Source organism: Pezoporus wallicus, unplaced genomic scaffold (assembly GCF_028554395.1).
Source record: "Pezoporus wallicus isolate ANWC-B61680 ecotype Strahan unplaced genomic scaffold, APGP_CSIRO_Pwel_v1 contig_6714, whole genome shotgun sequence".
In the NCBI taxonomy this organism is placed as follows: Eukaryota; Metazoa; Chordata; class Aves; order Psittaciformes; family Psittacidae; genus Pezoporus; species Pezoporus wallicus.
The window spans coordinates 2,334,425-2,349,877 of NW_026637486.1; the positions used below are offsets into that span (position 1 = coordinate 2,334,425).

General features: G+C 44.2%; 1 protein-coding gene across 1 annotated transcript; it reads right to left on the reverse strand.

Annotated features, from left to right (window-relative positions):
- Positions 1–768: 768 nt before the first annotated feature.
- On the reverse strand, positions 769–15,453 carry CFAP36 (cilia and flagella associated protein 36). Its single transcript, XM_057405845.1, has 10 exons — positions 15,306–15,453; positions 11,031–11,095; positions 10,300–10,401; positions 9,326–9,440; positions 8,305–8,392; positions 7,378–7,429; positions 4,409–4,535; positions 3,411–3,580; positions 2,842–2,997; positions 769–1,889 (listed from the first exon to the last, which is right to left on the reverse strand). The coding sequence occupies exons 1-10, from the start codon at positions 15,421–15,423 to the stop codon at positions 1,803–1,805; spliced, it is 1,080 nt and encodes a 359-aa protein (XP_057261828.1). The 5' UTR covers positions 15,424–15,453; the 3' UTR covers positions 769–1,802.

A 15,453-nucleotide genomic window follows, 5' to 3' on the forward strand; every position in this document is an offset into this window, starting at 1 on the left:
AGCTCCTCCCAGTGCATAAGCTAGCCATGAGCATTGATGGACGAGTGGACCTGGGGACAGTGGTGGTGCCCTTTGTGGCTCCAGGCAGCCAGGAATGGGACTCCTTATTCTTCACCCATGGAATGAAGTGCTGCTGATGCACAAGGAAGTGTTTGCTGTTAAAGGGGAGCTGCAGCAGCATCGTCGTGAGTTGGTGATCATCTGCTTTCCTTCCTGAGGAGTCTTCTGCCCGTTGTAAAGATGATTTAACTTCTGCCAGCACCACACATGCCACTCGAGAGGTGTATGTGCCTTTACTAACCTGAGGCTGGAGAATGTCATCTGGTCTGTGGACCTGAACTGTTCTGATGCTTTCACCACTACCCAAACCAAGCTCTCCGAGGGTCTCTGCCTGAACTGTGTCCTTCCCCTGCTCGCCACCACGTCTTGTCCCTCAAGTACTGGCAGGAGCTTTAAAACCACACTCAGACCAACATGAGGATTTTTACAGCAAGAATAAGAATGTAATGAATTTTTATAGTTACTAGAAGCAGACTGTGTAAAGTGGCATTAGATGTCCCATTTAAGGAAAAGCCCTAAAATCCCTGTAGCAGATGAGGTGCAGCAGCACCCTTTTCACCTGGGTCTGTCCCCCCCACCCTGTGGGTGCTGTTCCCAGCCTGACCTGGTTGGTGCTGCTGGGTTCTGCCTGCGGGCAGCTGTGTTCCCGTGCCTGGAGTCCTTCCACTGCTGCTCTTTTGGGGAAAGAACAGAACATCTGCCAACGTGTACCAGTTATAAATGCTATTTTAATAAAAAGTTACATGAAATATGAAGTGTTTCGGTTTGTTCTTTTAATGCGTGTTAAGTGTTGCAGCCAACTATGCAATGATGCGGTTCGACATGGCCTTGAGCAGCCTGGTCTAGTGGAGGGTGTCCCTGCTCGTGACAGAGAGTTGGAACTGGATGATCTTAAGGTCCTTTCCAACCCAAACCAGTCTGTGATTCTGTGACATTGTGCAAAGGGTATTGTCCCAAGCCTGTCAATGCCAAACCAGTAAAGAGTTAACTTGAAAAGATTTCCACTTTGAAACCTTCCTGAGCCGTGCAACTAAAGCAATTAGTTGCATTTATAGCAAAATTAGAACTAAAGACTGGTAAACTGCCCCCAAAATACCTAAGCCAATGGAATCCTGAGTTTCTATGTAAATGCCTGGACTCCAAGTGTTACCTTCATTAAGAATAAGATGGTTGTAGTTGCATTTCCTTGTTAAATGGGACTTTATTACATCGTGCAGATGAAAAACAGTTTTGGAGAGAGCCTTGGGTGATTTGGTCTAGTGTGAGGTGTTCCTGCCCACTGCAGGGGAAGAACTGGATGATCTTTAAGGTCCTTTCCAAGGCAAACCATTCTATGGTTCTAGATGCGAATAAAAGGAACCAGGTTCTATCATTTTAGAAATGAAACGTTCCTAACTCAGAGCTGTTCCTGTAGGAATTACTTGAACAGATCTCGGGATCCGCTTTTGCTCTATGGAATACCGAAGTCTGAGGCCAGTAGTTTAGAAACTGATCTGTGTGTTGCAGTGATACTGAACGGCTGAACGTGTTCCAGTGAAAGTGAGTTTCCAGCATTGTGGAAAAGAAGTGCTTTTAGTGTATTTCAGTGTCATTTTAAATACATACAAAGTACTGAGTTGCCTGTCTGCAAGTTCTAGAAAACTAAGTGCAATACTGAAAAGCAACTCCATTCAGTTGCTGGGTCTGTAACTTACTCTAAAAACATACTGGTGTTCTTGGGGTCTGCCACGAGCTGCTTAAAATTACCGCTTATTGATAACTTCTTCCTTTAGCTTTTCTGCCAGCATCTTCCTCTTCTGGAGCAACTTCTGTTTCTCTTCGGACATCTCCTAAAAAGCAAAGTGAACAAACACTGCAGTGAACCACAGGGCAAGTGCTGTCGGTGGCAAACCTGAGGCTGCCTCACGGGCTCTCCAGAGTGATGTTAAACCGTGTTCTTATCCCGTGTTTTGTGAAGTGGATCCCAGGATGTGGGGAACTGGCTCTGTGCATCCTTCTGCCTCTTTTCCACTGCACTGCACTGTACCGCTCTTCTTGAAAGGACTAACCTCAGCTTGAACTGGTGCTGCTTAGTTGTGAGGGGAGTTCCCCACCAACTTTGGCATGTTCTGAGAGTGATAAAATGCTCAGCAACTCTGAGAAACACCTGAGGCAACACAAGGTTTTAAGTACATGCTCTGCAGTTACCACATTGATTTGTGTAAGGTTTAAGGTCTACTAGTTTCCTCATTTGTGTGGAGAGTTTTCAGGCATTTCTTTTCGTACAGATGTACATCAGGCCTGATGTGGTAAATGCATTAAGTTGTACTGACCACAACATTGGGGAACAAAAACCAGTTCTGTTATTGTTTTTCCTCTGAAGACGACCTCTGTACTGGTAGGGGTTTATCCTGTCATAGGATTCTGTTTTCACCCTGTCCTATGCCTCCAACTCTCACACAGACTTGGGTTTATTTCTATTGGAGGCAAATGGGTAGGTGACAGCAGTATCCATCTTTCAGAGTGCTTTGTCTTTCTAAATGGTATGGGGCTTCTATTGCAGTGGTTGATGGGTAGAAAACAAGGATTTCTTCATTTGGAACTGGCACAAAACTCTCAAATGAACAAACAAGGAGAAAACCAGCATTTAAGCTGTCCATAAATATAATTACCCCTGAGGATTTGATGATACTGAAGCAGGGTAATGCTGACTTAATCACTGAAACTTCTAGCCTGTAAGCTGCTTCAAAGGTAGTAACTTGAAAATGCTGCCAGGTACAATACAACTGTTTGAATGTTCACCTCTTTAGGAGGTGATTCCTCTTCTTTCTGTGCAGTGTCTGTTGGTAACAGTACGTTGTTTCTTGACTCTTTCTTTGTAGCCATCAGCATGTCTCGTTTTTTCTTCAGGTAGTCCTCGCGTTGCTTCAGCTCCTGCTTTTCAACCTCTGAGGAATCCTGCAATTGGTTTTTAAATAGAGTTTGAAATCACTTTTTGGAGTGCATGTTCTGTCAGATAAAAGCATTTACATCCTATTTGCCTCCAAAATCACTAGGTGAAAGAAAAAAATCCAAGTTGAGGTTTGAAGCCAGAGCTGTCTACTAAGAAATGACCACAGGACAAATGCTGAGTACTGGGTTCTATTCTAAAACTAGAATGATGATCCGAATGTCATGCAAATTAAACCAGAAAATAGTGTTTGCACTCTGTGTTAAAAACAAACAAACCCAAACTAAAACCACCTCATTAAAAGAACAGAAAATATATAATTAAATGTAATACTGTCTTCAATATATATTCAAAATGTAATCCTGTCTTTTTGTGTTCTAGTTCTGAGTTTGGAGTTTTTCCTTCTTTGTTTTGAACTTACAGGTCCTTTCATCCCAGCTTTTTGTGCTGCATTTTCGGGACACTTTCCAGCTGACCTTTTCTTACTGTCGCCTTTCCCTTTGGTGCCACATGGCTGAGGTGAGCTTTCTGCTCCTTTGGGTGACGGGCGGACGGGTTTTAAGTCTTCCTTCACGGGTTTCTGAGATTCCTCTAAGTAGCAATGGGAAAGAATAGGAATAGATAAAGAAATTGTGTTTCTTCCACCAGGGAGATGCCTCTTCAAAACCCAAAGACTTCAAAACATGAAAATCACATTTATAGAATCATGGAATGGTTTGGGTTGGAAGGGACCTTAAAGCTCATCCAGCTCCAACCCCTGCCACTGGCAGGGACCCCTTCCGCTAGAGCCCCTGGGTCTTAACCTGGCCTTGAACACTGCCAGGGATGGGGCAGCCACAGCTTCTCTGGGCACCCTGTGCCAGTGCCTATTGGAACACTGAATATGAAATTACGTTCCCGGCATTTGACAATTTATAATTCATTGCAGTAGAGGTACTTACGGTATAAAGCATTATTTAATCTTTCTCAGAGTGCAAATACAGTATCTGATTTTTGAAAGCTAGTAATAAAAAGGGGAGAAATTGTAGGCCCCTAAAAAGAGAGACTTTGGACAAGGGCCTGTAGGGACAGGCCAAGGGGAATGGCTTGAACCTGCCCGAGGGGAGACTGAGCTGAGCTCTTAGGCAGAAGCTCTTCCCTGTGAGGGTGCTGAGGCGCTGGCACAGGGTGCCCAGAGAAGCTTCCTCCAGTTGGAGATGACTTAGAACATCACTGAGTAATAAAACGACTCTGGTTGGAGGCATTTCTGCAGGTCTCCCACTGCAAATATCCTGCTCAAAGCAGGGTGGACTTCAAAGCTAGGATGCTTTCCTCCCAGCCTATCCAGCCAGGTTCTTCAAACCTTTATATGCGTGGAGTCTTCCACAACTCAAAAGCAGTATCACATTGCACACTCAGCATTGCACCTTGCCAGATTACCTAATCGAGGTCTTGGAATTTCTTCAGGATTGTGAGCTCCCTCGCTGGCTTCCTTGGATTTAACAGCTTCCCTCGAATCTCCTGGAACACTGCAGGTAACAGCTGGTGACTTCGTTCTATCACGTGCCTTAAATTAAAGGAGAAACAGGCAAAACCAAGCATTCCATTTCCTGGCACTACAGTCCAGCTGTCAACACAAAGAAAGCTCCCAAGAGAACTCTGAGATAGAATGGAATGGAATAGAATAGAACAGAATAGATTAGAATAAGACAGGATAGTTAGGGTTGGAAAGGACCTTGAGGTCATCCAGTTCCAACCCACCTGCCATGGGCAGGGACACCTCACACTAAACCATCTCACCCAAGGCTTTGTTCAACCTGGCCTTGAACACGGCCAGGGATGGAGCATTCACAACCTCCCTGGGCAACCCATTCCAGTGCCTCACCACCCTCACAGGAAAGAATTTCCTCCTTAGATCCAATCTAAACTTCCCCTGTTTCAGTTTGAACCCATTACCCCTTGTCCTGTCACTACAGTCCCTAATGAAGAGTCTCTCCCCAGCATCCCTGTAGGCCCCCTTCAGACACTGGAAGCTGCTCTGAGGTCTCCACGCAGCTTCTCTTCTCCAGGCTGAACAGCCCCAACTTTCTCAGCCTGTCTCCATACAGGAGGTGCTCCAGCCCCTGATCACCCTCGTGGCCTCCTCTGGACTTGTTCCAACAGTTCCATGTCCTTTTTATGTTGAGGACACCAGAACTGCACACAATGCTCCAAGTGAGGTCTCATGAGAGCAGAGTAGAGGGGCAGGATCACCTCCTTCGCCCTGCTGGTCACGCTCCTTTGGATGCAGCCCAGGATACGGTTGCTTTCTGGGCTGCAAGCGCACACTGAAGCCGGCTCATGTTCATTTTCTCATCAACCAACACCCCCAAGTCCTTCTCCTTGGGCTGCTCTGAATCTCTTCTCTGCCCAGCCTGTAGCTGTGCCTGGGATTGCTCCGACCCAGGTGTAGATAAAACACTGTTGTTTACATACATGCTGCATTGTCAAAGTGAACAAAAGCAAACTGCCTATTTTGGTTTACTAACAGGACGGTTCTTACTGCCTTACAGTCACTATTTTGTGGTTTAGTTCAAAACCTGTTCCCTAAACAACAATGGGAGTTTGGGATATTGGGTAGACTGTTGTTTCCCAAAGAGATAATTTGGAGTTGGGCTTTTTTTGCCAACTTAGCAAACCTCTGTTGTCCACCAGAAAAATACAGTGCAATAGGAGAAGCAGGACCACACAGCGAAGTTTCCACAGAAACAGAGAGATCCTCAGCTGAATGGGAACAACAGGTCTGGGTAATCTCTGACTCCATTGAGTAACACCTGGACAACACAACCCACATCTCAAAATAGTAAAGACAACTGGGATTTGCCCTGGAAATGTCTACACTGTTCCTCAACCATCTAATTCATGTCAAAACCCTCCAGCATCCATCCAAGATTGAATTATGTTGTATTAAGACATTCTCTAACAAAACCATATTATTGAAGAGTAACTATCAAGGTAAACTTGACTGGGCCTTTTTATCAAGAACATTGATATTCTTGGCTGGTCTATGCAGATTTGGGTAAGCCTGCATTTTAATACAACTTCAGTTCCTAAAGTTTGACTTTCCCAGTAGTTTTGTACGAAATCCAGTCGAAGAGGTGACTCGTTTCCTGGACTGTCATTGCAATATGGGAAGGAAGAGTTTTCTCACCACTCTTCTACAGTGTCAGACACTGGGGCAGGGATTTAATTTGGTAGAATATCACAAGTGCATCGCTACCATGGGTTTGAACCGGGGAGTAGGATTAGCAGCACGATGTCAACAACAAAGCAGCTGCATTTGGTCTGCAGGTGCTTTCCTTTGTCAGTTGAGGTTTAAGGAAGTGTTTTCTCTTTCAAAATGTATTATGCTCCATTTCCTAATGGCAGAAAAGACTAGCAGGGTGATTCTGCTCTCTTCTGAAGCAGCCCCCAGTTCCAGCTATGTGTGTATGTCCTCCCAGGGAAAGGGACGTTTATTGCCACTATTCCACTGCAGTTGATTTCATAGAATCCCATCCTGGTTTTGTGTTGGAAGGGACCTTATAGCCCATCCCCAACCCCTGCCAGGGCAGGGACCCCTTCCACTAGAGCAGCTTGCTCCAAGCCCCTGTGTCCAACCTGGCCTTGAACACTGCCAGGGATGGGGCAGCCACAGCTTCTCTGGGCACCCTGTGCCAGCGCCTCAGCACCCTCACAGGGAAGAGCTTCTGCCTAAGAGCTCAGCTCAGTCTCCCCTCGGGCAGGTTCAAGCCATTCCCCTGGGCCTGTCCCTACAGGCCCTTGTAAAAACCAATTTCAGTTTCAGTTTGTTGCTGAGCAATTGCCAATTGAGCCCATCCCTGTTTACATTCAGTTTTCTGAATTCACCTTTCTATAGAGTTTACTCTGACTGAGACCAGGTGAGGGTCTAATTTGGAGAGGATTTCTGGCTCATGGTGATGAGGTCCTGGCAGTATTGTGCAGACTTAATGAATAACTTCACTGTCTATGAAGTGATCCTTAAAATTCCTGAAGGATTATGAATGCTGTAATCTCTAAGGAGCTTATACTTTGAAGCCTCTTTGATCTTGACAATATTAGTAATTCAGATGTTCTCTGGATCTGAAAGGTTGACATCCGTTAGCAGGATTTTGGAACTCCGATACTGGAGTGGGAGTATGCTTTCACATGAACTGCACCAAATGGCTGATGGTGTCAATGCTACCATCAAGAAAAACATAAATAACAGACCTTTCCAAGAGCAGTATCAGGCAGACCCTCCTGACAGCCCCTTTGTTTGCTTAGGATGGTACACACGGCCTTAAAGTGATGCAGCTGACACCCAGGACAGAAGATCAGAGTATTCCTTAATCATCAACGTAACTCATCTGGAAAGGTAAGATACTCACTTCTTCAGTCCTCTTTCTTTCTTGCTCTAGTTCATATTCTTCCTTAGATTTTCTGTAGCACAAAATACAAGTAAATGCTCAAAACTTCTCCATTGTTACTGACTTTTAGGTAAATTTAGCACTGCTTAAATATTTGAGGACTATCAGAACCATTATAGAATAATTGTTCGTATACAAAATACTTCCATGACTTAAATTCAGATGCACTCTCAATAGAAATACTTATGATAACCGTACAGAACCCACCATCCTCAGTCTGTCATTGGCTGTGCAAAAACAATTGTGCAAGAATTTCCAGGGCTTGTTTCATTTGCTCCGTTAAAGTCAAGAAGGGAAGTATTTTCTGAATACAGAGGGAAAACAGCATGATTTAATATGTGAATGTATTAATCTGCTATTATTTGTCTATGTTTATATATATGTGAACTGGGAGTGGAGGAGTATCTGTAGAAGTGTATCAGTCCTCACACATCTTCTTGGATCACAGCAACAGTCATTGAACACAGCTAAGAAGGAAAGGAAAAAGGCCTACTGAAAAAGCACACTTTGTCTTCCCAAGGCTTTGATGTGTAGTGTGTTCCCTGAATGGGTTACAGCCAGTGTGCTCCTCTGGTCCACAGACATCTAACCCACGTCTAAGTCTACTTGTAGATTCAGGGAGAATGGAAATGATGGGGCTCTTCAAGCTGCACATCATTCCATGCATCCACCATCACCGTGGAGCAGTTATCTCTCAGTCTTTAAATACTCCTGATCACACCCACCATCTAGCACCATTCATGTTCTCTTAGGCAGGGCTTTGCCAAGAACATTCATGTCATCTATAAGCTGAAGGCAGTTTCCTAGGAGAGGCTGGAGCAGTTATGCCCTACGTACCTTTATTTTATTGTAGAACAATGGACAAAGTAGAACTGATTCATTTTTTACCTTAGAACCTCCCTCAGTATTTTCATTTCTTCTTGTTCAATTTCACTGAATACATCAGAACCTTCCGTCAAGCAGTCAGGCAAGACACCTACAGAAATCATGGCAAAATTTATGCATTTCTCTAAAGAAAGTTATTTTGTAGCCCATTTGGCATCATCTTCAGGTAGCGAACAGAAAGAAAACAAACTCAAACCCATTCAATTCTTCCTCTATGTAACTGCTTCCAAAAAGACTCTATATCCTGAGCATCACTGCTAGCAGCAAAAAGGCAAAGGTTTCTGACCCATAAGGTTCAGACATGTGAGGGTAAAGCATAAGCCATACCCTGCATTGACCATGACATGGCATTCCCCACAGACTCAATTGGGCCGTGGCCAACTGAACCATTTTCACATTTAGCTGTTACACGGAAGTTGACATTCAGAAATGATTCTCAAAAATCATCACGCAGGAAGGAGACAAAACAAAATGGTAAAACTGAAGACATGAAATAAAGGAGCAGGTAGATGAAAATCCTTTCAGAAACATCAGCAGAGCAGCAAAGCTCGGTGTAAATTAATTCCTCTTCTTTAGAAGCATGTATTAGCATGCTGGAGCCATAACTTCTGCTTTCTGGGTTATTCAGATGCAACTGCAAAGCAGGCACAGCAGATAGTACAGCATCATTGATAATTCGAATTATCAATATTGCCACTGTTGATGAACTGATGTAATTGCTTTAACACCCAAAATTATCACCAAAATTATGTACCAACAAACTAAGTCAAGTTTCACAGCGAGATTTAGACAAACAGAGCTGAAAAACCTGTTAATTTAAAAAGGACTATAGACAGCTCTCACTGAGAATACAGGCCAGGGGCTGAGTATTGAAATCCCAGCCCCAGTACCATCAGCTGCATGTTTTCCATTAACTTGAACTGGAGCTGAACCAGTGCTCCATCCTCGGTTACAAAAGGATTACGGAGTCATCAACAGAACACTGAAAAGATGGACGTGAAACCCCACGCTCACCACTTCTTACCATTCCTTTCTTTAATGATTCGAAGAGCTTGCAATTGCATTTCAATATTTTTCTGCACCATCATTTTTTTAAATAGTCTAAAATCTTCTGCTGCCAGCACCGTTTGCAGGATGGCCTGCGGGGAGAAAGCATGCCCGGGGTTAAAAATCATAGAGAAACCGTAACCAAGACAGGCTGCTTGGAATGACGTGAAGGTTTAAATTCTGTGGAGCATGTTTTTAACACTTAGATTTAATTCTCCTAGCTGTTTTTCCAGCCATACAGGTTGAGCTGATGGTCAAGAAAATAATTTGATGGTTTATGTCTTGAGCTCAATATGTCTACAGTAACATTAGCACAAAACCTGGAGCTTTCCAGTGTAAGTTGCCAACCGCAATGTGACTTCCTGCGTAAATGCAAAAGCTGGAGTGAGGAATGCGTGCTCTGAAGAAGCTGGTCACACATCGAGGAGGAGGTGTGTCAACAGAGCCCAGCTTCAACTGGCAGCAGAAGCTCCCACTGCTCTGCCCAAAATACCTGAGGCAATTCTGAAAGGTCTCTTTGAGCAGGGGAAGAGCTGCCCAACCAAGTCTTCTCTTCTCAAGGCCAGTGTTCCTCTGACAGATTTTACTGTTTTATGATAAAATCAGAGGAAAACGTCTTTTATTTTACGGAATAGATCTATTTTTTAAGTGTGTTGCTGTGAATGACTGAAGACTAACATAATGCTGACAAATATGCAAACAAAAGTGGCAGAAACACCCTAAGCTTAAGAGGTTTGCTTTAGAAAATATAAAGCATAGAAGATGAATCTCAGAAGGGGTCCGCCACACAAACAGCTGTCATTATTTTCAAAGTTCAACTAAAACCATTATCTTTTGTACAGTTACACTCTTAAAAAGAAAACTTTGCAAAGTTTCACCTCCACCCTGCTACGTTAGTGAAAACACAAAGCTAAGAAGTCAATCTCTACATTCCTTAACAAAGGGAAATACCTGGGAAGTATGTGTCTTTGCAAGAGGAGATGAAAAAGCTTCTTGAAATTTCTCTTCATTAATTCCCACTTCTTTAAGATAGTCTTCTAATAATTTTTCAACCTGAAAGAAAATACAAGCCTTACTAATTCAGTTTGTCTCCCATTATTGCAAGTTAATTCAAAAGATTTATGAGAGTCATTAGCGAACAAAACACAAGTTACACGTGTCAGACATCGTGTTGTTGGGCATTTTAACTTGACAGAAAAGATCACAGAACCATAGAATAGTTAGGGTTGGAAAGGACCTTAAGATCATCTAGGTCCAAGCCCCCTGCCATGGGCAGGGACACCTCACACTAAACCCAGGCCTCGTCCAACCTGGTCTTGAACACTGCCAGGGATGGAGCATTCCCAACCTCCCTGGGCAACCCATTCCAGTGCCTCACCACCCTAAGATGGACATTACCAAGCTTTAAGTACAGTATTTTAGCTAGTGGATATGTTAATTTTAATGAAAAATACGTTACACAGCATAACAGATATGACTGTGCATTGGTTTCTTTTCTATTTATCTTGTGTTTAAGCATGACACCTGTGACTCGAAGGATTTCTGAGTGACACCTATAACAGGCAATACTACAAAATTCTGAATAACAAAGATAGCCCCATCAGGAGTTCATCTAAATCCTACTTGTAACGTTTTAAATTAGATTTCTTAGAAACCCACCCCACACAGTGAATAACACTCACCAGAGCTTGGTACTCCTGATAGATTTCTGTGTAAGACAACTTGCTTTCTTCTTCATCATCAAAAACTGGGGGGCAAAACACACACACACATTTTAGAGTTAGTGATGCACCACAGACTAACTTACGCCTTAAAGGATTAACCTTTACAAGGTTATATATTGGATCATATTAAAACACAGGCCATGACTGATAATAATAGTTTCCACACATTCAGGTTAAGCATATACTCCTGGTAATTTAATGTCACTAAATTTCAGCCCAGGAAAACGTATCTTCAGAGTAGAAGCAGATTTTTAAGCAAGCTGAGGATTCAGCAGATCTGGATGCTAAAAAGGGAGGTTTAATATGTTTTTAATATCAGGTTTAATATAACTACCGTGCGAACTTGCATAAGGTTGTTCTAAGGTGGTAGATGACAGACATAAAGCAGGAAATTTCTCCCTCTCTCCATATAGTTACATGGAGGATTTATTAATGACTTAAACCAAGTTTCTTTTAAATGCTATTCATTTAGCAAGAGCGAAAGTGATGCAGGAAATCAGACCCTGTCTGCAGAAAAGAGATAACCCCAAAGAGAAAACCTGATGCAGGTAGGTTATTTTCTAATGATCTCTATCCTGATTCAGACAAAATGGGCATCTGTATAGTACAGCCCATATTAATCATATTCATATAAGTTCGTATTAAAAACTCTTGACTGGAAGTATCAAGCTAATGGTCTCTACACTGCAGAATAGATGGAAGAAGCAGAAAAGAAGGGAAACCGAAAACTAGGGTTTGGGAGGTTTTAATTCATGGGGTTTTCATGTCAACAGGAACAGAGGTAATGTCAAACCCAGCAATTAAAGCAGAGGCTTAGCAATAAGACTTCCTCAATCCCCTTCAAGATTAGCCACTATATGTTGGACAAGTCACTTCCCACGTCCTGGCTTTGAAGTCGTTTTAAGGATGGGAATTCTGCTTAAATATGTGAATGAGTGTGATTTATTCTCCACCTATACCCGACATCTCTGATGGAAGATCGTGCTGATGCACAGAGGATTAGTCTAACTTTCACACCCATTTAGAGTGACTTTTTAAAGGCATAATCTGGAAAAGCAACATTTGCTTTGGTTTCAGTTTTGCACAAAGGAATTATTTTTTTTTTAGAACAGGATTAAAACAAAAGCTTTAAAAATATCTAGGAATAAATTCAAACGGTAGAAAAGCACTATAAATCTCAGTTGTATGACCAAACAAGAGGGTGAAGACACTTAACTGCCTCTATTGTCTTCTGCATCTCTTCCTGGCCTCTGGGGGATCTCCCTGACAGCTCTTCCAGTCCCCAACCTTTGTCTTAGTTTCACTGTTCCCTTTTACCTCCTGCTGTTCCTCCCCACCCTGGGCACCTAAAGAAGGGGTGACACAGGGATGTTACTCCGCAGCCAGTGTCCACACCAACAGCTAACCTCACACTGCCAAAGGGATGCTTCCGAGTCCTCCTCCTCCTTCCACAGCTACAGGACAACGGGGAAAGCAGGCTGGAAAGCCTGCACAAACTGCTCTCTGTTCTCAGGCTCTGAACTAAAAGGGGATGAAGTTAAGTTCCAAGTAAAGCAAGCTGCAGTCAGCATCTCCTCTGAGTTAAGTGGCATTAAGGAGTACTTTGACTGGAGACCTTGGATTGTCTTGAGCCATAGCTCCTAAACCAAGTAATCATCATTTCCTTTAAGGTTCTGGAACAGTCTTCGATCACCTGAGGGGAACAAATGCCTGAAGCAGCACTGGATTGAGGTCAGCCAGGGGACCTGGATATCCTGGGAGACAAGCTCCTCATTTTCCTGCTGAAGCTGGAAATCTTTGCCAGGACCCCTCAAACAGGATGAGTGTTAAGTCTCATTCTCCTTGTCGCAGACAAGGTAAGCAAACCTAAGGGAACTCTCATCTTTCTCCCCCAGTCCCCAGCAATATCTGCTTATTCCTTTGTCTTTATCTTCTGGTGCTCAGAGCTATTCTCAAGTGTACCTATGTCCAGATGATGTTTCATTTAACACCTTGGAACACGTGAATAAAACTGAAAAGCCCTCTTGCCTTAAGTACGTTACCCACGGATTTCACTTCAATTTTACAGCCACATAAAAGGAGATTAATCAAGCCAGGGAGAAAAAGCAAGCTATCAGCAGATACAAATCCATTACACTCAGTCGTAGCAAAGCCCTGGCCTAAGTAACTGTAGTGCCAAGGTAAATGCCTCACGCACCAACTGCCAACACTCGCATGGTATTTTTGAGGAATCACAAATTACTGCCGTCTTATAAAATGTTGCTCATTTGCTTGCTCAGCCCAAAGACTAAATGCTTGGAGAACGAAAGGAATTCTTTCCTGACAAAATACAGCAATGGGATCAGCACCGTACATTTATAGAAAGGAAAAGCAAGCAGCACAGGTATCTGCCACTGAAATTTCAAATGTCTTTAGCTGTGCCTCTTATCAACCCTAGCATTGCACTTAACACTTCTTTAGCTTTTTTTGCTAAAAAAGTTGCCCAATGCCCATCTGTAGCACAAGTGATACCTTGGAAGATCATTTATTCAAGGGATTTCTCTCCTTTGTTCCTCCAGGTAGAAAGCAACACGGGGCATTGGCCACTGCACAAGCCTGACCCACACTAAGTGGAAATTTACAGAGGTTCCCCAAATCTTCTTCCTGCCAGTAAATGCCCCTCAACCTTCTAAAGAGAGATCATTGCTCCAGAGAGGGACAATCGATTCCCTCGATCCCTAAACTGGAACTTCTGCATGATAACCAAAGTGCGTCACGGTGCTCAAGCACTTCTCAAGAGAAACTTCTAGTCTAGATTTCACTCTGTCTTCTTCACTGTAAAGAGTCCAGCAGCTTCACCCTTCTCTTTTCCCAGTATACAAGGGAAAGGTATTCACTCATGAGGCCCTGGGTGACAGGGTTTAGTGGTGGTCTCGGCAGTCCTCAGGTAACAGTCGGACTTGATGATCCAAGGGTCTTTTCCACCCTGGTTGATTCTATGATGTGATGATGATCTTGCTTGGAAAGGGTAGAACTGGTTCAGGGTAACTGAGAAGCTACTTGTTTAGAGGCTGGTCTGAATCAGAGCTGTGTCTATTTCACTGAATATGAAATAAAACCTCTTAATGGGCCCTAACAAGAACAACTGTACAACAGAAGACAGTGGCCCCCCTGAACAACCATTACGGAAGCTGTTCCGGAGCCCACAGCAAGACGAAGGGGAGGAAGGAGTATGCCCAAGCAGGTACAATATGTTAATAGTAAGAACCATTGGTAAGTCCCTAGCAATAATGAAATGAAATAAACGAAAGCCTTCATTTCATGACATCTGTATTTTAAAGTTAAAATTGCTAGGAGTCCTACGTCCTGTCGGGTGATACTGAAGGGACAGGTTTACTCACAGTAGCCATAGAAAATGATCCTAAATTAGTCTATGGCAACATGCTTTAATACTTCTCATGTGTGGGCAAGATCACGGGCTACCGTACCGTGTTCTCAAACATGTGTTTGAGACCTATACCCGTCTCCTCAGGCACCCTCTCACGGAGCAATAGGTCTGCTCCAGTCCCCCTCTCGCTGTCTGTACTACCCAGGCCGTTCCCCAGCTTATCCCGTGATTCCCTCAGGTCCTTCTTGAGGAAGAAAAGCAAGTTCAACTGGAGTTGCTTCTGAGCTAAGCTGATGCCTAGGATGACCTACAAAACACAACCGGTAGCCACTGGCTTTTCAGTGCTATCATTTTTTGAGAGGTATTAACTTATGGTTTCTCATCTCTTAACTGCCAGCTGCAGGAATTTAACTGCCTCCTACCTTCTGTCCCACTGACCAGTGATTTTAATCGTGCTGTCCAGCTTCCTGGGGAAAACATTCAGCTATGGGAAAGCATTAAAGGCCTCTACCCCCTTTCTAGCACACCAGGGTATTACACAGCAGAGCGCAGGACCCGCTCGGGTGCCACACTATAAGCTCATGCCATAATCCCCTGTACGAGCTAACGAGCGCAAATTGCCATAGCCTGACTAAAGGCTTGCGGGGGGTCACCGACCTTCCCGGATCACCCCCCCATTCCCCCCCCCAAAACCGGTCCCAAAGCGCAGGCTGTGGCTAAGCAAAACCCGACGAGCCTGCAGCGGGGATGCTCCCGAGGGGCGCCACGGACACGGACCGGCCGTGCCAAGCGCCCGGTGCCCGCACAAACCCGCGGGGAGAGTCACCCCCCGTGCGCCCGCACCGAGGCCGCTCCCCGCTGCTCACCGTCGCACTTCTGCTCCATGAACTCCAGGATGGGGATGGACCAGGCGGGCCCCCGCAGGAACCCGGCGATGGTGTCCACCACCCACTCCAAGTCGCCCTCCTCTTCCTCGGCCGCCATAGCCGGGCCGGGTCCGCCGCGGTTGGAGCG

What these genes read in the sequence shown, in the direction of transcription:
- CFAP36 (XM_057405845.1), bottom strand. Translation starts at nt 15,423, where the DNA reads ATGGCGGCCGAGGAAGAGGAGGGCGACTTGGAGTGGGTGGTGGACACC. An exon ending in CAAAGACACATACTTCCCAG is followed by an intron (nt 9,441 to 10,299) that starts GTATTTCCCTTT and finishes TTCTCCCCGCAG; the next exon opens with GCCATCCTGCAAACGGTGCT. An exon ending in AGGAATCACCTCCTAAAGAG is followed by an intron (nt 1,890 to 2,841) that starts GTGAACATTCAA and finishes TTTGCTTTTTAG; the next exon opens with GAGATGTCCGAAGAGAAACA.